Source organism: Culex quinquefasciatus, chromosome 1 (genome assembly GCF_015732765.1).
Source record: "Culex quinquefasciatus strain JHB chromosome 1, VPISU_Cqui_1.0_pri_paternal, whole genome shotgun sequence".
Lineage (NCBI taxonomy): Eukaryota > Metazoa > Arthropoda > Insecta > Diptera > Culicidae > Culex > Culex quinquefasciatus.
Window position 1 is genome coordinate 119,433,806 of NC_051861.1, and position 27,346 is coordinate 119,461,151.

At 37.1% G+C, this 27,346-nt stretch overlaps 1 protein-coding gene and 1 pseudogene across 1 annotated transcript; one reads left to right on the plus strand and one right to left on the minus strand.

Moving 5' to 3' along the window:
- The first annotated feature begins 2,092 nt into the window (after positions 1 to 2,092).
- LOC119771120 (geminin-like) lies at positions 2,093 to 9,462 on the plus strand. Its single transcript, XM_038266519.1, has 2 exons — positions 2,093 to 2,197; positions 9,142 to 9,462. The coding sequence occupies exons 1-2, from the start codon at positions 2,093 to 2,095 to the stop codon at positions 9,460 to 9,462; spliced, it is 426 nt and encodes a 141-aa protein (XP_038122447.1).
- Positions 9,463 to 19,885: 10,423 nt separating this feature from the next.
- LOC6034980 lies at positions 19,886 to 26,360 on the minus strand (annotated as a pseudogene).
- Positions 26,361 to 27,346: the final 986 nt, after the last annotated feature.

Sequence of the window (27,346 nt, forward strand, 5' to 3'; positions counted from 1 at the left end):
CCGGTCCGATCCAGCTGGGTCGTCCGGGGTTTTTTTTCGGTTGGGATGGGATTAAATGGTTTAATACATGTTTTACTACCATGCTGGTGTCGAAATTTGAATATTTATGGTGCATTTTGGCCGAAATTTAAAGGAAAAGCAAACATCCATCTTAAAATAGGCATTTCCCCCTCGAAATTCAAGCATCCCCTCCGGCTTCAACTGACCAAAACAGCTGTAACCAGACTCCTGCCTCCACCCTCTTTTACACAACTGTCAACGCCAATGCCCTCCTGCCACAGATGACCTGGAGCGACTGGGCCCGTCACAGAAATAGCACTGTCTCAGCAGGAAGTGTAGGCCACAGGCAATCATTTCCAACGAAACGGAAACACCAACTGGGACGCAGCTTGAATCGGAAGGAGGTGGGGGTGAGATTGTGCCAATTGTTTTGTCACCTGTCCACCGGGGGTGGGGAAGGTTAAGGCTTGGGTCTATTTGGATAGAGGGAATGTGATCCCTTAAAAATACCGAACCTTAAGAAAATATTCCAAGAAAAACAGATTTCGGGGAAGGTTTTTAAAAAGGGATTGGGTTTTACTTAACAAAACCACCCCGGAAACAAGCGGGTAATGGGATATTGGAAAGATTTGATTTCTAGGGGATGGACGTCAGACGAAGCAGAACACGCACTGCCAAGTCATCCGAAACTGAGGGTGGTTTCGAAAAGGAGTGCTCTCTTTAAAAGGTTGTGGTTTGTACATGTTTGTGAGAGGGAAAAGGGTTCTACTAGGAAAACAGGGGATTTCAGTCCATTAGCCTATGTTAGTAATTGACAGATTGACAGTTGACAGAATTGTTAATTTTTTGACAGAGTACTTACCACTGATTTGATGAAATCTGGAACGCACCTCAATTTGAACTCACTTTCCAGTCAGAGACCTTGCTTTTGAAGTCCGTATTAGAGATCAATATGAAATTTCGAGTACTCCAATCTACCAGTTGAAGTCCGTAATTGAGCTGACGCTCCAGCAACCACTCTCTACCGCTGTTTGGCTCAGCTAATCGAGTCGGATTGCAGAACTGTGCCGCATCAGCTGCAGCCAATAAAGAATCCAGACACACCGGAGTTGCTCATCGCTGGGCAAGCAAAATTTTCGCAATTTTCGCTAAACAAGACTATGTGTCCCACTTGGTCCATTACTGCTACGAACACGACGACGACCAGTACAAACAGCATTTTCTCCTGCTGGTCGACGACGACGAAGACCGGCTAGCACTGTAAATAAAGTGATATTTGGTCGAGCAGCAGCAGTACTCCCGGGAAGCAGCTTCCGGGCAGAGATCTCCTGCTGGCTATTGCAGCAGCAGCTGCAGTTATATTAGTCTCACAAAGCAGCAGCAGCATCGTGTTGACACAGAAATACTCCTTTATCAGCAGTTTTGTGTTTCCAGCGATCATCAAACACAGCCAGGAACACTCATCGCACTCTTGGGGAGTTGGGGGAGAAGGTCGGAGATGGTGGACGTTGGCTAGCTAGAATTTGGGTTTGAAAGTAGAAGTTCCTCTATTAAAAAAAAAAAAAATCAAACATTTTAACATTAACTATTACATTTTTTATCCAAGCAATTAATAGTTAAGTTTTCTAAGCTAATCTCAAAAGAAAAATGAATCATTTCACTAAATTTTCCTGATATTTTGTAATATCAACAATTCTTCAAATTTAATCCTAACAAAAAATAAACTATGTTAAATATCTTCTAATTTCTAAGGTTAGTAATTGACATTGACAGATGACAGAAGTGTTAGTAGGTTGACAGAGTACTTACCATTTTTCAACGTAGACCGCTTTAAAATTATCACTGCACTTCAATTTTGTTAGCTTAGGGTCTCAGAGTACTTTAATGTTGAAGTCCGTAACTGAGAAGCAATTTCAACATTTTCAGTTTCCACGCCATTTGGACACCCCAACTCAAGGGTTACGCCCCTAGAACCAGTAACAGCTCCCAGGGCCAGTTATTCTTCCTCTTCCGGACCACCCCAGCACCCCCCCCCCCCCTTTTCTAGAACCCGCCCTCACTCATCCAAAACGGTGCTACGTGTCATCGCTAAATGGCATTAGAGTCATGCTCGGCAGAGCAGCAGTTAGAACCACCCACCTCGGAAAAGCACAAACACACGCTGGTCTTCTCTCTAGGCGGGAAAAAGCGCCTCCAGGTCAGTGAGCCTTTCCGTCCGAAAAACGGGAGTTTTCTCGAGAAAAAAAAACACACACACACACACACACGCCGATGAAGCAATTTTCCTGCTGCGGTAGACGTTGTGTTGTGTGTATTTAGGCCTCGGATGCCACCCTTCGGGGGGGCTGTTCATAAATTATCTCCCCCAGTGCATACATTCAGGCGCGTTGTGGACAAATAGGGAACGGGTGCAACGGTTGAGCAAGGTTCACAAACACAAACAAGATGATTGAGGTTTTCTTGAGGTGTGTGGGCTTTTCTGGTTTGTTAGAGTAAGATAAGAGTGAAGATTTTTTTGGAAAACCAACCACATTTTGAAACTTAACATACTGAACAAATTTCATGTTTTTAACCTACGTTAGTATTGTAACCTATGACAGAATTGACAGTTGACAGATTTTGTTAGTTTATTGCCAGGGTACTTACCTTCAAGTTGCTCAGCATTTCTCTTCAAACTGCTGCTACCCTTCAGAAGTCACCTAGATCTTGAAGTCCGTAATAGAAATCTAGTTACCATTTAAATGAAAATCCTTTATATATTTTTTACTTGTGATCCGTTTTAGGAAATGCATTTTAGCAAAAAGACTTTCAACTTAGTTTTAATTTTTGATTCCAAAGTCATTTATCGAAGACGAAAAACATAAATCAGCATTTTTAATTTGCTATCGTATAATTTTTCAGAATCGCTTTTTTCCTTGATGCAGCCAGAAAAAAAATTGGTTGAAGTCCGTAATTGAATTCGTGAAAACAAATAATGGTTATGCATGATTTGTTCTTATATTAAGATCTTGATTTTGAAGTCCGTAATTGGAGAAGTGAAACATCAAATTTTCTAACCAATAACCTTTTGAGATGAGAATTGAAAAAAAATATTTAAATTTCTTTGAGCAATTCAACACCAAAACCGGAAACGAACGTAATTTATATTTTTTGATTTGGTTCGAAAATCTGTAGCTTTTGAAGGAATTTTCTGATCGATTTGGTGTCTTCGACAAAGTTGTAGGTATAGATGAGGATTGTTCAGTAAAAACTTTACTTAATCCACCTTTAGGTGGTTGATGCCTTCCTCACATTCATAAAGTCAATATATTCAGTAGAAATAGCAACATTCCCCCTTAACATGTTTAAAAAACCAACTTTATTACTCATTCCTTTTGACAGGGTTCGCCGACCTTCAATATTTCTGGCTTATCAGCAAGGTCTATTAAAAAATACCTATCCAACGATAGTAGGAGGTTTTCTTCCAAAAAACACCTTTTTTACAATCTTTCGGACATACGCCAAAATCGTTTTTTTAGCATAACTTTTGAAGTACTTAACTAAACTTGCTGACTTTAGTCCGGAGATAAACGAGTGACAATTTTTTTGTCCACCTATCTACACACATCCACACAGACATTTGCTCAGAACATGATTCTGAGTCGATATGTATACGTTAAGGTGTGCCAACGAGGTCAAATCAATATGTTCATTTTACGAGTTATTTTATAGCCTTTCCTCAGTAAGGTGAGGAAGGCAAAAAGGTAAACCGATTTTTTGCCTATTTTTAAATTAACTTTTTTTTTACAAAAAAAAATCTAAAATCTATTTTTTTTTTTCATATTTTAGGGAAATATCTCAGCTTTTCATGGTATAGGAGCGGCCGTGGCTGACTGGTTACGGTGTTCGCTTTGTAAGCGAATGATCCTGGGTTCGATTCCCATCTGCTCCCAACGAGAAAGTATAGGAAATATAAATCTTGAAACCCTGAACATGAACGAAAAATCAAAGTCGCTCGAGTCGGGGTTCGATCCCCCGTCCTTTGGATTGGTAAGCAAAAATGCTAACCACTATGCCTTCGCGACTTGGTGAGCTATGACTGGAATTAGGAATACTGTACCACCATCAACTATATACGCGCTGGGTCCTTGTCCATTTGACAAGGGTTCGGAAGTTCTAAATAACGTTTGAATCCGATTGGTCCAAACGTTCTTCAGGGCGGGGCTTGTCGACAAAGCTGAAGTACCTCGCGCTCGGCTAGCCAGCGTAGAAATGGGTCACCGAAGCTCGGCAGAGCTAACACCTTCCAAATGCCTATGCGAGTCATTTGCATGTATAGAATGTAGATCTAAAAATACATGGAAACAACTCAATTTGTAAGAAGCGACCGCGTGGTCCCGTTTGGTTGGTTGCACACACACACACACACACATATCTCAGCTTTTCATGGTCCAATTTTCAATGTTGGAAAATGAATCAGTTGTGAATTTTTATGACATTTTCGAAAAGAAAAATTTGGAAATTTTTTGAATTAACAATTGAGACCGTCTCTTCAAAAGGGCCAAACATTAAATGTAGTGCTCATTTGAATTGCAAGTCTGGATTCCAAATTTTCCATATATTTTTTTCACAAACAAAGGGTTCAACCTTCAATATCAACGAAACGTCCAATCTTTAATCCATCTTAAGCAATTTTATGGAAAATGTTCTGAACTTTCGGATTTTTTAGGAATGGACCTTATTCATATTGTTTTAGTCAATCAAAAGACGGGAATTTTCCAGAAAAAATTAAACTTCAAGTGGCCATTATTTGACAATGATGCACTTTTTGAAAATTTTTATGATGTACTTTTCGATCACAAGTTTGATTTTACCAAAAACTGCAGGTAATAATTTTCTTTGACTTTAATTTTTTTTACTAAGGCTAGTACAAATTTCAAAGTTAGCCCAAAAAATCGGGGAGCAATAAAATATTTTTCCAAAAAATATCAAAATGTAAGTGGAAAATCGACTGCAATCAACTGAAATCAATTTAAAGTGCATTCTCCTGCCTTGAGAATCATTTAGCATGTTTGGATTGATTTAAGAATCTCTTGAATTTTGGAAAATTTTCAATGTTTAGTATTGCAAAAAAAAATTCGCTAGTATTTTTGTTTTCGTCAAATCTTATTTTTTAGAAAACTAATTATTGCAAAACAATTGACCAAATCTGAAATTAATTTCAAAACCCATTTTGCATTCAAATGTTAAAACTATGGCTTGTTATTGCAATTTTTATAATTTTTTTATGAGTCTTGGTTCACATTTGGCAGAACTGACAGTTTTTGTTATTAGTCACCTAAATATTGAAAATTAAAAAATAAAATAAAAATTGCAAGCCGTAGTATTGACATTTTATTGAAAAAGTGTTTAAAAATGCATTTTAGATCAGTCCAGGTGTTTACAATCCTTTGTTTTCAAAATTTGAAAGTGCTGAACTTTTTTTCTCAAAACGGTTTTTTCGGTTCTGCTAATCATAATTTCACAAAAAAAAATCTAAATATTTCTACAACATAATGACTACACAACAAACTACTTTACCGACATATTTAGACAAACAAATTGTTTCTGGAACTTCGTCGTAACAAAGTTGAAACAAGCGGCTAAATGTTGCCAACACAAAATTTCCCTGCGCTTTTTAGGGATGTTTTAACTATGTTGTGATAGCACATTTTGGGTGTTACGAAATAGTTGCATTTAAGGATCCGATGTACCTCTTCCCAGATGTAATTTTACCATGATTTTTTTTTCTGTGTGGCGCGACTCTCGCACGTAAACAAAAATATCCGGCCTTTTGAGGTTATGATAAAAATCGCCCTTTTTTGTAGATCAAAAATCTTTTTCTTAGCATATCTTTATATACTTTACTAAACAGAATAAATTTTAAAAGAGTCTCATGGGACCCCAAAACCAATCGAATAAGGCTGACCCAGCAAAAATCGGTTCAGCCAGTTCTGAGATAATCGTGTGGAAGAAAAAAAATCATGTCTACAGACATCCCCACAGAAATTTGTTCAGAATTTGATTCTGAGTCGATATGTTTACGTGAAGGTATATTTAAGAAGTACAATTTTCGAGTGATTTAATAGCCTTGTCTCAGTGAGGTGAGGAAGGCAAAAACAAAGTTTTTTAACATTGAAGTCCGCAATTAGAACAAAAAAACTCAATTTATAATCAAAATAATTGTAGTTAAAATTTTCAGACCGTTTTTTTTTTAAATTTTGTAGAAAGATAACAGGCATAATAGTCAATCCAATTTCATCAACTTTCAAGCATTTTAACAGAAATAGTTAGTATGACTTCCAGAACTGTGATTTGAAGTCCGCATTAGAGGTGATATTTAAAAAAAAATATTCCAAGAATTTTTTCTCCATTTTTCTCAGCATATTGCATCTTTTTCTGATTGAAAGGATATGAATTAATTAAATATCTCAATATTTCAAGCTAAATTAAGTGCTCATTTAGTGCAATCTAGTGCCCTTTACCTCAGATTTAGTGCCTTCATAGTTTCCATACAAATCGTCATACAACGTTCAGGTTACGGCATGTGTAATCTGAACTTTGCATGGTAAATTGTATAAAAACTATAAGAGCACTAAATTTGAGGTAAAGGGCACTAAATAGCACTAAATGAGCACTAAATTTAAACCCGAAAAAATATTAAAAATAGTGACATGTGAAATCCGAACTGTGTATGGCGATTTGTATGGAATCTATAAGGGCACTAAATCTGAGGCAAATGGCACTAAATGAGCACTAAATTCTGGACTTTTTTCAAAATGGCGTCTTTTGTAATCTGAAGTTTTGATAAAAACTGATATCTTGAGCTTTTCAAAAGAATCGTGTTAAGGCTTTTTGAACTTTAATTTGAAGTCCGTATTATAAACGATAATTTAGCAAAATATTTCTGAACAAACTCTCGATTTCGAAGTCTGCTTTCGAAGTAGTGAAGAAGAAATCAACATTTTCAACAATCGTCGCCAACTTTTTGTATTTTTTTTAATGAAAGAATATCGAGGAAAAAATCATTGATCAGATAAAGTCTGTTATTGAAGTGACATTTGTAAATCTGCATTTTTTAACGTTTTAATGGCATTTTTTAAACCTTGTTTTTTAACCTGATTGTAGAGATATGAAATAAAACAATACTTATGAAGTAAGGTGAAGTCCAAAATTTAAAAGTAATTTGTAAATTTTAGGTGATGTGAAAATTGAGCAAAATAAGACAAGACTTGGCATTGAATTTCGTAGAGGAAGTGAGAGCTTAGCAAAATCATTCATTACTTAGATTCTTGATCTGGAAATAGTCTCAATTGAAGAAGCTAAATGAAATATTAGTTTTTTTTTAAATGAAATTGAATGCTATTTATTTTTCAAAATTGAAAAAATTTCAGCAATTTCAGATAGTTTGAAATTAAAGTTCTTAAAAAAAGAGTATTCTTGAAAACCAGCCAGTTTTCAAATCATCTAACCTCACTTCCTGACCCCCAACTAATTAAGTCACCACCCCCAAATATCCCCACGAGTAGGGGAACTATACCCTTTCTCAGCCTATTTCTATTATCGGCCTATCAGCACTTTGATCATGGATTACAGCTTTCATAAAGTGTTTTTAACTGTTCCAAAGTAATAAATAGCTCAAACAAAAGTGAGCAAGCAACTCTCCATTGTTAATACATCTGAAAATGTTGATTTAATAGCGGAAATCGGCAAAAGTGATGAGAATTGGTCGAACGGCTTAGAGTGATTAAAATGGGCATATTTCCCCTAATTTAAATTTCATGCAAAACTCATCACACCGCTAATACCCTACTTTCAGCTTCCAAACCGAACCCGTTTGGTATGACCGAAAAAAAATCATTCCCCTCTAAATTATGAATCCCTGCCCAAATTGAGCAATGATTCGGTGGTGGCGTCGGCGAAATCCAAAAATTTGGGGTGCCTCACGCAGAATGTGAGGTGACCCCTTTTTCCTGAACCATATGCTGCAAGCTCCGGTTGGTGGCAATGAATTTTAATCTCACAATTAATTAATTAAAAAAGCGAAACCCACCGGCCCGGCAAGCCGAGGGGCCTGCCAGTGGCAGCAACAAATTTTTTGTGTTGAGCGGCTTTTGGACCGTTGACGATGGAAGAAAATGTGGATGAATTTTTCATTACCCCTCTACGACGACGACGAGGGCTGTGTGTTTTTTTCCCGACTGGTTGTGTCGGCCTCCGAAAATGGAAAATTCATGTCCCCTTTGGCGTGAAGTAGGAGATGGCATATGGTCACTCGTAAGTCTGTGTTTGCTGGATTTTTTTTTGCTGTTGTGACTGCTACCATGGGAAGTGACCTTTGGGTGCAGGAGGATGTGGGACTTAATTGGAAATTTGAGTCTGAAAAAGAGCTATTCTGACGTTTTTGTTTCACATTCCTATGGAATTTTTGTCTTTTAATGATTTAAGATTATTTTTTAATTTCAAAAACAATCAGTTTTTGATTCCTTCAACTTCAGTCAAAATTTGTTTTCCATCTTTTATCAGTTAAGGTTTAGTTAGAAATTGTTAGCATTTGACAGCATTGACAATGGATTACCCGACGGGCCAAAATTTCTCATAGATGGCGCTGTTCGTTTGGTGGTAAGAAATTCAAATTTGTTCTGAGAATTTTTCTTTTTTGTGAATATCTCAGCAACTACGAATCGCAGGATGACAAAATTTGACCTGCTGGTTCAAAAAAAAAATTAGCTTTCACCAGGTCAAATTTCATCCCTAACCGGTCTTTAATTTGGGAAATATTGAATTTAAATTGATTTCCCCCATACATTTTTTGAATCGCTTACTACCAGCGTGACAGCGGCCGCCATGATCGTTTTTCTCTTTCTCGCCTCGGTTTTGACCGTTTTGACAGCGAGAACTGCCAGCTCGAAATGTCAAACCATGTTTTTTTTTGTTTAATCGCGGAATCGTCGTCGGAACGTCATAAATATTAAACGCCGGTTAAATCCTTTCCGGAAAGGTTCGCGTCGAAATCGATGTACCGGTTTGTTTGTTTCCTGGTGATGAGGAAGGTGCGTGAAAATTGACTTCCGAGGTGGAGGCGGTGGCTGTTGGCCTTGAAGGCGGTCCCATTCGAGCCAGACATCACCGGAGAAGGCGTTCGGCTCGAAACCTACCATCACCGAGGAGGACCTGACCTCGGCTGAAGGTCCCAGCCAGCAGTACTGGGAGGTGCTGGCCGAGAAGCGACGCGCCGCCCTCCTGGAATCCCTCTCGGAGAACATGGACCTGTACGAGCAGCTTTCGTCGCTCAAGAAGGAACTCAGCACGTCTAAACAGATGCTGCAGGAATCGCGCAATATCGTCGAAGTACTGACCGAGCACGGCGGCGGAACTAGCCTGGAAGATGACAGCGGCGTTGTGCCGGAAGTACCGAGCGACAGCGACGACGATTCGCTGTGAGTTGGAAGAGTTTCTCTCTCTCTCTCTCTTGATTTATTTTTGTAAATATTTAGTTACATTTGAACGATTTTCAGGATGCTGTTCACTGCCAGACCTTCATTCATGACCTAAGGTGTCGGTCGCGATTTGCGGCTAATCTCTAGCCAACTGTAAGACATGATCAGGAAACGGGCGGAAGGACGAGTATGGTTATATAGATTCCGGAAGGAGACCTGCTACTGGCCCAGATGGAGAACGGCGCGGATGATTATCTAGGAAGATGTACAGGTAAGTTTAGTTGGTGGGGATTGAGGTGTAAATTGAAACTAAAGAAAAAAAAAATTGCAGGTTGATGGATCCTTCCAACCTGGCTGCATTCGCTGCTGCCATGAAGATGAAGGCCGAACGTCCGGGATCGATGGCGTCGGAGGTGTGATATTTTCCTATTTATTTATATTAAACTAAACACTATTTATCATTAACACGGGAGCGGAGCTCCATCTTTATTGTTCGGCTTCATCTACCAGACTGACTCCTGATCCACGCTAGCTTCACACTCACACATACACAGCTCTACACGTTTATCGCTAACTGTCTAACTTAGGTTAATGTTCAGGATGCCACATCCTCCCCTTGCCAAATTGAATGTTATAATAAGTAAACTAACAAAACAATAAAGTTAATTTCAAACTATAATCCTTTCTGCCACTTCTCGTCTCATGTTTTGCAACGCCTGGTAAAGTGTCCGTCCCGTAGAGCGAAGGCTATCGGCTTAGGCTGCCGATATCAACGATGCAAGTGATGTAGATCCATTTCCCCTTATGCGTAATCATTGATCGTCCAACTATCCTGGTTTCCTCCGAGTCAACTAAAGTAACGAAAAAAATTAAGAAAAAAAAATCAGCAGTATACCAAGCTAAAAACTAACAAACCATCCCCTTTAACGTCCCCCAGGTTTTTTTTTGTAGTCTCTATTACAAGTTTCTACTCGAACCAAAGAGTCTAAAAGTTTGAGGGGGTAAGAGTCTAAAAGCTTGAGGGTAAGCACCCAAACCTCTTTCTACTCCAAGGAATCTTCCACACAAGAGTTCGACTTGACGACCTTTGGATTGCGAGTCCAACCGCACCCAGCGATTCCACTGGAACAGGCTTGGTTTGGTGTGTTGTTTGCCTTTATAGCAGGAAGACGACTACCATATCAGGAATGACTTAACAGCCTAACAACTACCATGGCCGGGACCGACGTTTTACTTCCCCATCTGATGGATGGTTGGAGCAGATGGGAATCGAAACCCACTACCATCCACTTATAAAGCGGACAGCGTAACCATTTCACCACGCCTGCCGGTATACCAATCTCTGAAACGTAAAATATAATGTGAAAACCACGTTTATCGTGTATGTTAAATCATAAACCTCTTTTTAACTTATTTAATCGTATTATAACATCAATTTAAATGAAAACTCTCTAAGGATTCCTCTTCCAACTAAAATTCATATTTTCATAGGCAGACGCGAGCCATGTTATTAAAATATAAGCTTCAATGAACATCCTTCTTAAAAATGTTTAAGCTGTGATATTATACAACTCCTTTCATCTAGCTTTACTCCTTCTATTTTCTAATTCGGAGGCTGCTTTTCCCTGTGATCAAACTACTAGATGTATTAGATGCCTACTAAATCATTCCTTAACTTTGAGTTTATTAACTGTTTAGAATTAGTCTATATATCAACTAAGGAAAGTAACTGTACACAAATAATACTGAAACAATGCAATAACCTGAATGAAAGTTGCTTAGAAATGTAATGTTTCACGCCATTTTACCGATCCACATCTCTCATTTCTTTAATAAACATAACATTAATCTGTCGTTGCCATAAGGCTTGCATTACCTTATTCAATAGCATTGTTAAATAAAACGAATTTCAGAACGTTACTATCTTCCAAGTGATCAGTTACATATGTTTGAGAAGTCGGTCCTATTTCCATCCACTACTTTAACAAATTATCTAACAAATCTTTGGCATAACCTTGATTGTTTTTCGCCTATTGAGCTTTTTATCACACTGTTACAGATGGAACCATTTTTGATATAAACCAAAATCACTGGAATCTTTCTATATATTTATGAGATTGATTAGAGAGCATTCTGTGATGACGATGCTTTTTCTGAGAGAGTGATTCAGGGCTTTACCTTCAACAAAAATGAGTTTAATGCTATCGTGGTAGCCTTACTAGAGTTAAAATTTAACTTGTATTCATACCGCTGTTGCCTTTTTGTATTTCTTTTCATATACATAAGATTCCTCGATTCAGAGATAAACTTTGCAATGTTGACTGACGTACGTATGATATGTTATTTATTTACAATTTGATTGATAACAATTTTAATTTTCGTGGCTCGTTATTTCGAAATTCGTGTCTTATACATTCTCTTCTCATATATTTTTCTATATGTGTGTTTAACTGTAGTTATAGATTATATTTGTTCTTTTTTTTAATTAAGTCGTCAAACATACGTAGACTATATAAATCCCAGCTTTACTGTTTAATACAATGGAACATTGTTTGGATAATATCTTTGATTGTACAACTGTTTTTTTTTATAGTGGAACTGCTCATTGTGAAATGCATTGTGTAGCTTAATTTGTTATGAGGTTTCATCATTCTTTTCGGTGAGTTCTGAGCAGGCAATGGTGCCCTATCCTTCTTGTAGATTATTTATGCGATACATTTTCGTCTTTTTTTATATTAACTCATTATATTGAAACGCGATCCTAAGTTTTTTCAACAACTTTCTTTGGAGTTCTTCTGTAGTATTTTTTTTTTCCTCCATATTAGTATCTATTCTTTTGTACAGTTTTGTCCTTTACTGTGTAATCCTCTCCATTAAAATAACTCAACTTGACTCTTTCGGTAGCTGCAGCTAGTCTCGGGGCAAACCCGACTCAACCTTTAGTTTTGCTGCAGTTGGCCTTGGGCTAAACCCGACTCAATCCCTCGCAGCAGTTGGCCTTGGGCTAAACCCGACTCAACTTTTCAGGAACTCTTTTGTTGCAGTTGGCCTTGGGCTAAACCCGACTCAACCTTCAGGAACTTTTTTGCTGCAGTTGGCCTTGGGCTAAACCCGACTCAACTTCTTCGGACGATTGGCCTTGGGCTAAACCCGACTCAATCTTTAGCAGCAGTTGGCCTTGGGCTAAACCCGACTCAACTTTTCAGGAACTCTTTTGCTGCAGTTGGCCTTGGGCTAAACCCGACTCAACTTTTCCGGACGATTGGCCTTGGGCTAAACCCGACTCAATCTCTTGCAGCAGTTGGCCTTGGGCTAAACCCGACTCAACTTTTCCGGACGATTGGCCTTGGGCTAAACCCGACTCAATCTCTTGCAGCAGTTGGCCTTGGGCTAAACCCGACTCAACTTTTCTGGAACTCTTTTGTTGCAGTTGGCCTTGGGCTAAACCCGACTCAACCTTCTGGAACTTTTTTTTTTTTTTGCTGCAGTTGGCCTTGGACTAAACCCGACTCAACTTTTTCGGACGATTGTCCTTGGGCTAAGCCCGACTCAATTTCTCGCAGCAGTTGTTTTTATCTCTTTATTATCTAAAATCCAAAATCTCTTTTTATGCTCTAAAATCATCAATTTCATTGAAAACCTTCTATACATTTTCTCTTAAAAAAAACATTGTTTTTGCATTTTTGAAGTAGCAACGGTATTACTGTACTACCCCTGATCGCACAGAGTAGTGTAGTGTGTCGTTATAATTCCTTGTACTAATGTTTAATAGATTAATATAAGTCTTAAGAATTCTTTTAACACGAAATTGCATTCAGTGAAGGTACAAGCAGTTTAATATGAAAAAGCAATTCGTTATCCACTGCTATCAACTTTTTATTTTTCGCATATTTGTAAATATCTCTCAAACTATTTGACAACAAACGCAACATAGTAAATTGGTTATGATTTACAACATTTCAACTTTTTTTTTATAAATTTTAAGTACTTTAACTATCATATTTTTCCATTGAGGACTTTTGGGACTTCAAACCAGACCTTACGAAACTAAACTTTTGTCAGTTTAAAAATGTTATAGATACAGTATGTATTTCAAAATCCAATGATTATACACAAACCCTCATGACTCTTTTTACCTCAGGCCTTACAGTGGATAATCTAAAATCAGACAAGAGTGATCATTATGCATCCCCAAGCACACAAAGACATCTGTTCTTTGAAGAAAACTGTACTAAAATCACTCGTGGCTATAAAGCTTTTTTTTTAAATAAGTACGGAAAATTCTCGTATGTTTGGCAGGTTAAGCAATCGCTCCTAACTCCATCCAATTGGCTGATTTTCACTTTTTAAACAACTTATTTTGCAAAACTTTTGATAGAAACTTGCTTGCTCACTTCCTGTTGAGCTATTTGTCATTGGATTTCAGTTGAAAACGCTTTTAATTAGCTTCAATTGAATGTCAAAGTTCTGACCTGCCAACATTAGAGGCACACTGGAATTAGATGCTGTTCCCATACAGCACCTAAACATTAACCAAAATTCCTATTGAAACTCGTCAATGTGTATAAAGTAAACATCACACTTTCGCTCACCCAATTTTGGGTAATGTTATAATTGACTACTTCAATCAGAACCCCTTAATCGTGCATCATGTAAACAAAACTCCTTGAATGCGCCGTCCGTGCATCACACATTCACTCCGCGAAAAAAAAACGACATTTCACAATTAAACAACAAACACACACACTCAGTCCTGCTCCCCTCACTTTCGATTCCTCTTCCTCCCGCTCCATAAATAATGTGCTTGCGTCGATAAATCTGGGTGATGGCTGCGGAACGCGAAATGAAAAATTACTGCGTTCTTTGCATTCCGTGACGAATGCAGGAGATAAGAGTAGTTTGGTCGCAAAGCGCAGTGCGGGGGAGATGAAAAGGGAGAAACTTCGGCGCAGGGCTCGTGGGCATAGAGATATCCACACGCGAGAGTGTGTTAGTTTGTAACAAAATTTACACGCAGACATAGGCAAATCGAGTAGAATGATTCGTCTGTCAAAATCAGCTGTGTCCTTTGTTATACCACGAGCACGTGGTAAACAGCTGGTTTTTACAGGCGGGTTGTCTACTCGATTTGCCTATGTCTGCGTGAAAATAGTGTAAACAAAATCAGCTGCTTGGAATTCAGCCAATCACAATCGATCAAAACCAAAACAATACTTTAAATACAAATACTAACACAGAAACATGGTGTGCGTGAGAGAATCCGTGGAGATCTCTATTGTTTCGACATTTGAAAAGAAGAAGACGCAAAGCAGCCCCTCTTGCTAAAACCAAACCGAGCCGCATACACTCAAACCTCTTTAACATCCTAACCTATCAGACCGCGCACACAATCATCACGCATAACACTCGCACACACACATACTTTCACACATATTTCTGCTCCGCTCGCATCACACAAACAAAACAACCGGAACATGCTCACCGAAACTCCAGCATCTCGGCCTCAGGCCCACCGCCTCGTAATGACAATGCCTGCTCGGCTGCCCGCTGCCATCGTCGCCCCGATGCTGTCCTTTTGCGCAACTTTTATTTATTTTATTGTTTTACAAAGGGAAATCGACTTTTTCCAGTATTTTTCTGTCAGGTTTCATTCACACAATCACTATTTACCATCATGGCAGGATCGCCAATGTGATATTTTCCTATTTATTTATATTAAACTAAACACTATTTATCATTAACACGGGAGCGGAGCTCCATCTTTATTGTTCGGCTTCATCTACCAGACTGACTCCTGATCCACGCTAGCTTCACACTCACACATACACAGCTCTACACGTTTATCGCTAACTGTCTAACTTAGGTTAATGTTCAGGATGCCACAGGAGGGAAACCCGATGAACTGCTACAAGTATGAGTACGACGTTACGATACTTTGCTGGAACAACGAGCATGACTCTCCCGAAGAGGAGCACAACTACATCCGGCTGGACAACTGCTTATATCAGTGCCGCTCTTGTTCCGAAACGTTCCGTCACCTGTTGATGATCCGGAAGAACACCAAGGCGGTGTATCCGATCGAGTAGAAGAGCTTCAAGCGTCCACAGTGCGTGAGATGTTTCCCCTCGGCGGCCATTCGCGATCGCCTCGTGTGACCAGATGTACGACTCGAAGAACGGCTCGAGCAGGACGTGGCGGCGGTACACGATCCGGCTTCCGCCAACTACACGGCGGAGTGGTTGCGATGCGAAGTTTTGAACCGAGAAAAAGTTCTTTGATATGTATTTGAAGATCTACCATCAACGCAAGCCACCCCTGGTTCGGTTCCCGGAAGGGCCCATGAGCACGTCCGGTAGATCATTCCCGAGATTGCGTAATTTCGGGCCGAAGTCGACGGACAGCTTATCCTTTTCATGCCTTGACATTTCGCAGTTGATCGAGAACACGTTCGGGAACCACTCCCCCGGGGAACGGAGCACCCGCCGTCGAGAGCAGTTTTGACACCTCGCTCCATAATAAATACATTGTAGAAAAAACACAAACTGTTCGACGGCGGGTGCTCCATTTAGCCTGCTCAGACATTCCAAAATATTGGCCTCACTCCTGAAGAAAATCTTTCAGTGTTGGCACTATGCTAAGAAGTTCTGGTGCTCCAGGTCCCTCAGGGATGGGACATTGTATTTCCACAAATGCTCGGGACATTGTTGGCGTGGTTAAAGCGCCACAACTCGCTCATTAGTATTTTTATTTTTTATATTCTTTAATTAGGCCGTTGCAAATATTCTTTACAGTTAATGTCCCTTGCCTCTGGCCAAAGGCGAAGAAAGGGGGGCAAAAGATAAAAATTGAAATTAAATACTTGCCATAGTTACAACAAAGGGTGAGTGGGGAGACTTGATCCCCTTTTTTGTATCGCACATAACTCTTTTAATTTCTCACAAAACTATTAACTTTTTGCATGAATTGAAAGCTATAACATTCAACTATTTTTGGCTAATAAAGTTATTTAATCAGATGATCTTTTCGAGTCATGCCAAACGTTTCAAAAAATATATTTTTAACCGGCTTTTTCGAAATGTTAGGAGTAACTTGATCCCCTTTTCAAAATTTTGAAGAAATCTTAAGCAAAATGGATGAATAAGAACATAAAGCCTAATCGTTTTTGTTTAAAATATGACAAGTTAAGTATGTAAAATATTTAAAAACATTGAGCATGTTAAATCTAGCTGGTAACTTGTTCAAACAAAATATTTGAAAAATGGTTCAAATTGTAGTAAGTCACCTACAGCTATACTAAAGGAAACCATGTACGAAATACCAAACCAATTAATTAAGTTTGAGACTAATTTCATTTACTGTTAAAATGCATGGATAAAGTCTCCCTAATTGCACTTTTTAAACAATTGGTTGTAAAAATAGAATGACAATAATTTTAACGTCAAATGCGTGAGGGTTTTGTAGTTGATAAGTTTATCAAACAATTCATGTATAACACATTTTTTTTTATAAATTTGAACTGTTTCTAGATATATCAAAACAAAGAAAAAAGATCTCTTGGAGTTTTTTGGCAGCACTTTTTAGAAAAAATTGTGTAACTCATTCCGAACATTTTTATTTTTTTCTTTGTTTTCCACAATGAGTTTGAGTCAATTTCGACAACTTTCTAGAACAAAACTAATTTGTTTACCCGCATGCTGACGAGATACAGGCTAGGGATCAAGTTTCCCCGGGGATCTAGTCTCCCCACTCTCCCCCACAGTTGTTTTTCTATCATTAGTTTTCACAAAACTTAAGTTTTGACGAAAAAAAATATTTTTTGCACAAAAAAAAACACACACAACACACAATATTTTAAACTTTTTTTTTTAATTTTATAATCATGCTTAAAGTGGTTATCAACTATGCGAAATGCAATTTTGAATAGTTTTCAGTTCATCGCAAGTCTAATTTCATTAAAATTTTCAAATTTATTGAAATTTTTTTTTGTCCCCTGATTTTTCGAGTGGTGGGGGGCGACATGAACTTTTGAAAATATATTTGAAACGGTCTTATTTTTTGTTGGCTTTATGCTATTTTGTTTTTTTTAAGTTGGCCTTATACTTGCTACCTAGCTTTTTGTCTAAATTTAGCTGTTATGCTACAGAGCAATTCTCTACGAAATCGGTCTTTTTTCTTCAATTTTAATTTTTGTATTTTTTAATCCGTCTGAAACTTTTTTGGTGCCTTCGGTATGCCCAAAGAAGCCATTTTGCATCATCAGTTTGTCCATATCATTTTCCATACAAATTTGGCAGCTGTCCATACAAAAATAATGTATGAAAATTCAAAAATCTGTATCTTTTGAAGGAATTTTTTGATCGATTTGGTGTCTTCGGCAAAGTTGTAGGTATGGATACGGACTACACTGAAAAAAATGATACACGGTAAAAAAAAATTGGTGATTTTTTATTTAACTTTTTATCACTAATACTTGATTTGCAAAAAAACACTATTTTTATTTTTTTTTCATTTTTTGATATGTTTTAGAGGACATAAAATGACAACTTATCAGAAATTTCCAGGTTGTGCAAAAAATCTTTGAGCGAGTTATGATTTTTTTTAATCAATACTGATTTTTTCAAAAAATCGAAATATTGGTCGCAAAACATTTTCAACTTAATTTTTCGATGTAAAATCAAATTTTCAATCAAAAAGTACTTCAGTGAAATTGATAAATCAATTTTCCAAAATCCGAAGAAGTAAAATATAGAGAATTTTCTCAGCTTTTCAAAAATATTTTTTTTCAAAATTGGGCAAACATGTGCACTAATTTAAAAAAATGAAAAACTGCGACTTTTAAAAAAAGTTACCTAAAAATGGCTATAACTTGAAAACGGTGCACTTTATCAAAATTTCACTGATGTACTTTTTGACTGAAAATTTGATATTACATCGAAAAATGAAGTTGAAAAAATTTTGCGGCCTATATTTCGATTTTTTTTTTAAATCAGTATTAATTAAAAAAATCATAACTCGCTCATAGATTTTTTGCCCATTCTGGAAATTTCTGAAAAGTTGGCATTTTATGTCCTCTAAAACATATAAAAAAAAAAAATAAAAATAGTGTTTTTTTGCAAATCAAGTTTTAGTGATAAAAAGTTAATAAAAAATCACCAAATTTTTTAACCGTGTATTATTTTTTTTCAGTGTAGTCCATATCAATACCTACAACTTTGCCTAAGACACCAAATCGATCAAAAAATTCCTTCAAATGATACAGATTTTTGAATTTGTATGGACAGCCGCCAAATTTGTATGGAAAATTATATGAACAAACTAATGATGCAAAATGGCTTCTTTGGGCATACCGAAGGCACCAAAAAAGTTTCAGTCGGATTAAAAAACACAAAAAAAATCGAATGACTGAAATCTGAGAGAACTGCTCTATAGTAGTTAGAGGGCCTCGTGGCGCGGTGGTTAGCGGTTCGGTTGCCGATCCCTAAGTTGGCGCGGGTTTGATATCGGATGGGAAAGTAAAACGTCGGTCCATTTGCGTAAAAGAGGTTTTGGGTGATTCACCACACATAACCTTCGGACGCCTAGAAATGAGCAGAAACTTGCAACAGAGACCACAAACCCCCCGGGGGTCGTTAAAGTGGATTGCTTTGCTTTTTTTGCTACAGTAGTTGTTCGGTAACTAGGCGTTGTTTAACTGGGCTGCTTTTTAACTGGGCACCCCCCTTCTTCCCACTGCGTTACTTAATGAAAGAACGCTCCCTTGCTTTTTTGCTATTTGGCTATTTTGCTTTTTTTTTTAAATTTAGCCTTTTTCCATTTTGGTATTTTGCTACTTGCTATTGTTTAATTTTGCTATTTTGACATTTTGCTATTACACTCAACCCCCGGTGGTTGGTCACTTTTTCGTTTGACACTTTTTCAGTTTGTACCTCGTTGGTTTGATAAAGTCAAACAACCAGGGGTTTCAGTGTATTTTTATTGCCATTTTTCTATTTTGCCATTTTGCTTTTTTATTGGTGTGCAAATTGGCTATTCTCTTGTTTTTTTTTTTTGTTAAATTTATCTATTTTTTGTATTTTGTTACCTGCTATTTTTAACTGTGCTATTTTGCCATTTTGCTTTTTATTTCTTTTTTGCTATTGCCATTTTGCTATTATACTGGATGTTATTTGGCTGTTTTACTGTTTTTTTTATGTAAGTATTTTGATCTTGTTTTCAATTTCGTATTTTGCTATTTGGCTATTTTGCTATCTTGCTATTTTTTAAATTTAATAGCTATTTTGTTTTTTTCCTTATTTAACTTTTTTGTAATTTTGCTATTTTGCTGGTTTGCGGTTTTGCTTTTTTCTGACATTTTCGTATCCTATTTCACTGATTTGCTATTTTGATGTTGCTATTTGCTATATATTTTTAAATTCTGTTGCTATTTGCTATATATTTTTAAATTCCCGAAAATGCATTGGATCGTTGCGTTGCCGACGTTTGATTGAACAACGCTAACAAAATGTTACCAGTTCCAGGAGATCCGGACATGGTACGGTCCCTTGGCCTTTTGCTTCTTCTAGCCAACTCAGGTTGGAATCGGAGGCCCGTTCTTTTTCATCTTATCGCAATCTTCTCTGGTAGACTGAATGTTGTGGGTGAGTACATAAGCCGTTTCCAAAAAATGCGAGGCTAGATCTCAAAAGGTTTCGATGGAACAGGAACAAGCAGCGAAGCGTTTTTTTTCCGTCGATTCAATCCACCTCATTGTCTGGCTGGCACTCGGCCGGATTTTGGCCGTAATTTTTCTTGGCGCCGCGGTATTTCCGGTCCGCTCGTCCTCATCCTCCTCGCCGTCGTCGTCCTCGTCTATCACCTCGTCGTTGTAGTACAGGGTGGCTTTCGGGATGATGCGGACGCGCAGGAAGTGTCCAATCTCAAAGTCCGACGTAATCAGCATCTCCGTCTCGTCTTCGACGTTCTTCTCGTCCTCCTGCACCTGAGTGGGTTGAAGAACGAGGCGTTCGGCAGCATCTTCGTCAGGGTGCGGATGACCCTCGCTGTTTGAGCGCGTTTTTAGACGGGATTCACTGGGTCGTGCAGCTAGTGCACTTGAAAATCTCCGGGCTCAAAGTTGAACGGATCATCTTGGTCGACGGTGCAACGCATAAAGTGTTGTTATGTAAGGACGGTTACGGAAGTAGGGCAAAAAGTGAAACTCGATGACGTCCACATTGGTCAAGTGGGCCAGAACCGGTACGTCGTGCGGCTGGAACATGTCGACCACGGTCCAAGTATTCTAGAACTCCGTAAACCAGAACGCCGGAATGTCGCCCTTGATGATCTTCGAGTACTGGTTCTTATACTTGAAGGCCATCCGCTTGAAGCGTTTCATCACTTCGGCGTCAACCTCGTCCTCGGACTCTTCCTTCCACTCGACCTCACCTTCCTTCCACTCGACCTCACCCATCACCAACTTCGGCTCCCGATGATGACCGCTTCCGGCTTCCTGGTCCTCCAGAGGCTGGTACAGCTCATGGTATTAAATTTTGCACTCCAAGGCGTAAACCTACTCGAAGAACTTGGCCTCCTTGAGGTGCTTCTTCTGAAAGTGCTTCAACGCGTTCATCCGGTGCTGGATATTCTCCGGCAGGGCCTTCTCCGTCATCCAGCGCGATGCAGAACTTAAGTACGCCGGGTCGTACTAAAAGCCCGGAACCTGGTCGTCTCCGTCCGACGCCGACTTCACGGCCTTTGCGGCATTCTTAGTTCCAGGTATTCTTCCGGCTTGTTGCTACACGCGAAAAATTTTGCCCATAAACGGACGGAACTAGTTGCAGGGCGAACCCGGAATTTATTGCAACGCACTCGAGGGGACACAGGTTCAGCTGCACCACAAAAAGTAAAATTTAAAATGAATCGCAAAAACGTTAACAAAAACATAAACAAGGTCTACCGTTCTGTATTGCAAGTCTGTACGAAACGGAAAATAACAAAATTTGAGGCAGAATCAAATATTTTTTAATATAATGTAATGTAAATATACGGAGCTGATTTTAGAAACATAATAACTAACTTTGCCTTCGTTAGTTTGAATATTAGAGTGAAAAATTAATATTTTTAAATATTTTTTTAAAGTTTCAAGTCACTACCTGGCACGGTCAGTGTTTACGTGATAGTGGCGGCATCTATTTTATATAATCTAGTTCTACGCAAATGACACCAGGGGGATTTAGCGTACAACAAAGGCGCACCTAGCGGCAGTTTTGGGTAACTGGCCGTCGGGCGTTCCATTGAAAGATTAGAATTTGTTGACAGGTTAGTTATAGAAAGCTAAATTGTACTTACCATTGCAAAGCGCATTCAATTCAGTTACCTCAAAAATTGTCAATCATAACTAGCTCCTTACCAAAAGACTTCAAACTTGAAGTCCGTACTTGAAGAGCAAATTAAATTTTATCAAGCTGTTAACTTAATTTTTTTTTTCAATTTTTGTCATTTTTGTAATTTTTGTAATTTTTGTAATTTTTGTAATTTTTGTAATTTTTGTAATTTTTGTAATTTTTGTAATTTTTGTAATTTTTGTAATTTTTGTAATTTTTGTAATTTTTGTAATTTTTGTAATTTTTGTAATTTTTGTAATTTTTGTAATTTTTGTAATTTTTGTAATTTTTGTAATTTTTGTAATTTTTGTAATTTTTGTAATTTTTGTAATTTTTGTAATTTTTGTAATTTTTGTAATTTTTGTAATTTTTGTAATTTTTGTAATTTTTGTAATTTTTGTAATTTTTGTAATTTTGTAATTTTTGTAATTTTGTAATTTTTGTATTTTTGTAATTTTGTAATCTTTGTAATTTTTGTAATTTTTGTAATTTTTGTAATTTTTGTAATTTTTGTAATTTTTGTAATTTTTGTAATTTTTGTAATTTTTGTAATTTTTGTAATTTTTGTAATTTTTGTAATTTTTGTAATTTTTGAAATTTTTGTAATTTTTGTAATTTTTGTAATTTTTGTAATTTTTGTAATTTTTGTAATTTTGTAATTTTTGTAATTTTTGTAATTTTTGTAATTTTTGTAATTTTTGTAATTTTTGTAATTTTTGTAATTTTTGTAATTTTTGTAATTTTTGTAATTTTTGTAATTTTTGTAATTTTTGTAATTTTTGTAATTTTTGTCATTTTTGTCATTTTTGTCATTTTTGTCATTTTTGTCATTTTTGTCATTTTTGTCATTTTTGTCATTTTTGTCATTTTTGTCATTTTTGTCATTTTTGTCATTTTTGTAATTTTTGTAATTTTTGTCATTTTTGTCATTTTTGTCATTTTTGTCATTGTTGTCATTGTTGTCATTGTTGTCATTTTTGTCATTTTTGTCATTTTTGTCATTTTTGTCATTTTTGTCATTGTTGTCATTTTTGTCATTTTTGTCATTTTTGTCATTTTTGTCATTTTTGTCATTTTTGTCATTTTTGTCATTTTTGTCATTTTTGTCATTTTTGTCATTTTTGTCATTTTTGTCATTTTTGTCATTTTTGTCATTTTTGTCATTTTTGTCATTTTTGTCATTTTTATCATTTTTATCATTTTTGTCATTTTTGTCCTTTTTAGTCATTTTTGTCAATTTTTTTGTTTGGTAAGTACTTGGTACTAATAAAAATAAATAAGAAAATCATGTTTTAAAGTTTTTTTGTCCAAGATTGATTTTTTGAAAGTATTAAAGTTAGCGATTCAAAACAATTTAATTTGATTTAAAATCTTAAAAATCCATGAACTTTCCATCCACTTTATTCAATTCCAGAAAACGTGTTGTTTTGAAAGATCTTTCAATAGGATTTGTCAACATTTGCTCGGAAACCGCGCCCGCACCCAAATTCAATCAGCATTCTCTATTGACATTTTGTGTAACTTTCTTGCGCTGGGAAGCCATCCCAAACCGGGATTCGTCTGTTCCGAATGCTTAAGCAGTGCACCTTCCTCCATAAATTGAAGCAGCAGCAGCTTTTGCCAATTTTTATCGCATCTCTTTGATCGAAACGATATTTTTGTCCACAGAAATTTTCGTTTCTCGGTTGCAGTGGAAAAAGGAAAGCCACTTTGGAAATATTATTGAATTTTTATCGGAGCCCTGAAAAGCTCCACCAGCAAAGAAAAAGTGAATTATTTTATTACCGGACTTTCGCTCTTCCGGACTCCCTCTTTCTGATTAGAGTTCCGTCGTCGGTTGCCTACTGGTGGGCGCGCGCGGCCCAAAATTTGCCCACGATATTCCGGGTTTAATTATCTCGATTGGCTCTTAAATCGAAAACGGTGGCTCCAGCGAGGACCAAGGCGCACTCGATCGAGATAAGCCCCTCGGGCGGGGTTTGGGAGCAGATTTTCGGTTGCATATTAAATGGTCATAAAATTGCTTGAGTTATTGCCATCGAGATAGGCGGAGAAGTAGTAGCGAGAGTGCGGCGCCCTCTGGCAAAGTTTTGCGGGTAATTTTAGAGAGAAAAGGCTTGGGACCGTAAAGATGTCTGCAAGTGTAGTTTATCCCCGCCGAACGGTCATTGTCGAGGGAGATAAAATCGGTGTGAGCTTATTGATATTTGGGGAGGTGATTTGCAATGATGTAAAATAAACTAGAACAGTCGTAAAAGAAGGGATGCCTATCGGTAGGCGATTACCGTAATCCATTGTAGACAACTTGGCTGAAGCGTGAGGCTTACCGTTGTGTCTACCTTCAGGTAAACCCGACATCAACGCCTGAATGCCTTCGATATATTGCAAAGACAAGCGAATTAATTTGCGTACAAGCTTCGATAAATGCATCATTCAGGCCGTCACGTACGGGTCGAAGGATTACTGTTCGCACCAGCCTCCGATGACAGCTCTTTTGTCGGCATGACATGACAAACCACAATTGAGATGTCAATTGTGTGTGTCTGTGGCTTCGATTGTTTTGCAAACACGTTTCGGTTTTGTGCTGTGAAGTGTGCTGAGGGTTGCCACTGAATTGAAGAGACTTTGATTAAATTTCCTGGATTGCACCTCAAGTACGGACTTCAAGTTTAAAGTGAACGATGCTTAATCGAAGGTTGACTGACAATTTCTAAGGTAAGTGAGCTGAGCAATGGTAAGTACAATTTCGATTTCTTAAGTTAACTTGTCAACAATTACTAATCTGTCAACTGTCAATGCTGTCAATTACTAATATCAACTAATCGGTCTTATTAAACAGTAAACTCGATATTATATGTATGACTGAATCATGGCTGAGTGATAAGATCACTGATCAAATGATAGCAATTGAGGGTTATAAAATTATAAGAAATGATCGAAACAGACATGGTGGTGGCATTTGTGTTTACTATCGTGACACTTTGTCCTGTCGTATTGTAAATAAATCCATCTACGATGCTGATTATGGCCGACAAATTACAGAATTTCTTCTACTTGATTTTCGTCATGCTAATGAAAACTTTTTGCTTGCGGTATATTATAATCCCCCTAATCTTAACTGTGCAGATATTTTAAAAAGCCATTTTGAAAATTTTAGCGTTAAATACAATTCTACGTATTTTATAGGTGATTTCAATACCAACCTATTATATAATTCATATCGTTTGCAACACCTTCGAGAAGTTGTATCTAATTTTGTTATTCTTTCATCAACTCCGAGCCAACTTATTTCTACAGTTCAGGTTGTTCTTTACTTGATCTTTTATCACTGATTCCCTCACATGGTTCTTAAAAATAATCAGATCTCTTTACCTGGAGTTTCTCATCATGATATGATCATTTTTTCTTTAAATTACTCTTTATCTAAAACCTCTGACAGTACCGTACAATTTCGAAATTATGAAAGAATTAATTTTGCTGAACTCCAAAATGCGTTTTATGACTTTGCCTGGGGTGACTTTTATAGCATTGACAATCCTAATGTTCTTTTAGATTTTTTTATGAGAAACTTAACATATCTTCATGATCGGTTCGTTCCATTAAAGTCAATGCGTATAAAACATGAAAATTGTTGGTTCAATTCTGATATTGAAAGAGCCATGTTGAACAGAGATCTTGCCTATCGAACTTGGAAATCCTCTAAACTTGATAGTGATAAAGTGAATTATAAAATTCTTAGAAATCGTACCAATTTTTTGATAAGAAAAGCAAAATCAACTCATGATAGAAAGAAATTCAACACAAATCTTCCAAGCAAACAACTATGGAATAACGTTAAAAAACTAGGACTCAAAGATGATAATCGATGTAGTAATAGTATTGATATCTCTAGTGAGCAAATTAATGACTTTTTCGTTTCTAATTTTACCATGGATGATTCAACGATACCCACTTTTGCAGCCTGTCCAAATGGTTTTACCTTCAAACCTTTTCTTGATTATGAAATTATTAATTCGGTTTTTCAATAAAATCCAACGCTTTTGGCCTAGACGGTGTTCCGATCAAATTTATACAAATTATGCTTCCACTAATTTTACCGCTGATTAAACACCTCTTTCATAGCATCATTAAGACCTCTATCTATCCCCAGGGCTGGAAAACCGTTAAAGTGATACCTATTAAGAAAAAAGGTAACTCCTCTGCAATTGCTAACCTTCGACCAATTAGTATATTGAGTGCACTCTCAAAAGTTTTTGAGAAACTTATTAACACTCAAATTTCTTCATTCATCAACGATTTGAACCTACTGCATCCGTATCAATCTGGTTTTCGTAAAAATCATAGCACAGAAACAGCCTTGCTGAAAGTCCATGACGATATCGCTTTAACTTTAGATAAAAAAGGAATTGCAATTCTGTTATTAATAGACTTTGCTAAGGCGTTCGATCGGGTATCACATCGAAAACTTGTAAACAAACTTCGTTCTGATTTTCTCTTTTCTGAGTCAGCTGCAAAACTTATTGAATCTTACCTTATACATCGCAGTCAAGCTGTCTTTTGTAATGGGATATTATCAACTTTTCAAAATATTGGATCTGGTGTTCCTCAGGGTTCCATTTTAGGACCGTTACTTTTTTCTCTTTTTATCAATAATTTACCCTTAGTTTTAGAACATTGCTCAATCCATTTGTTTGCTGATGATGTTCAGATTTATTTTTGTTCTGATTCCGTTTTCGATTTGTCTGTTATTAGAAATAAAATAAACAAAGATCTCTCAAATATTTACAAGTGGTCTCAACACAACCTTTTGCCAATTAATCAGTCCAAAACTAAAGCAATAATTTTTAGCAAATTGCGATCTCCTATTGTTTGTCCTGCTTTACTTTTTGGAAACGAACAGGTCGAATTTGTAAATAGAGTTAACAATTTAGGTGTTATCTTTACATCTGATTTAGATTGGGATGCCCACATAAACAGTCAATGTGGTAAAATCTTTGGAGTGCTAAAACGCCTTAACTTAGTTACTAGACATTTTGACTCTGCCACGAAAACAAGGCTTTTTAAGTCCTTAATATTTCCTCATTTCATTTATGGAGATTTTGTATATACTAATGCTTCGGCCGCAGCTATCAACAAACTTCGTATCGCACTTAATGCATGCATCAGATATGTCTACAATTTGTCTCGTTACTCCAGGGTTACCCACTTGCAAAAATCACTAATTGGTTGTCCTTTTGCCCAGTTCTATCGATTCAGATCATGTTGTACAATTCAGAAAATAATATTCACTAAAAAACCTAATTATTTGTTATCTAAATTAATACCTTTTCGACAAACGCGCACATTAAACTACTTGTTACCTCATTTTAATTCTTCTTATTATAGTCAGTCAATGTTTGCAAGAGGCATTGTCTTCTGGAATTCATTACCAGTATCTACCAAATCGTGTACCACTATTGTGAGTTTTAAGCAGAGTTTATTAGAAGAACTCAATCGTTTAGACTAATTAGTTAGGGAATGAGAGCA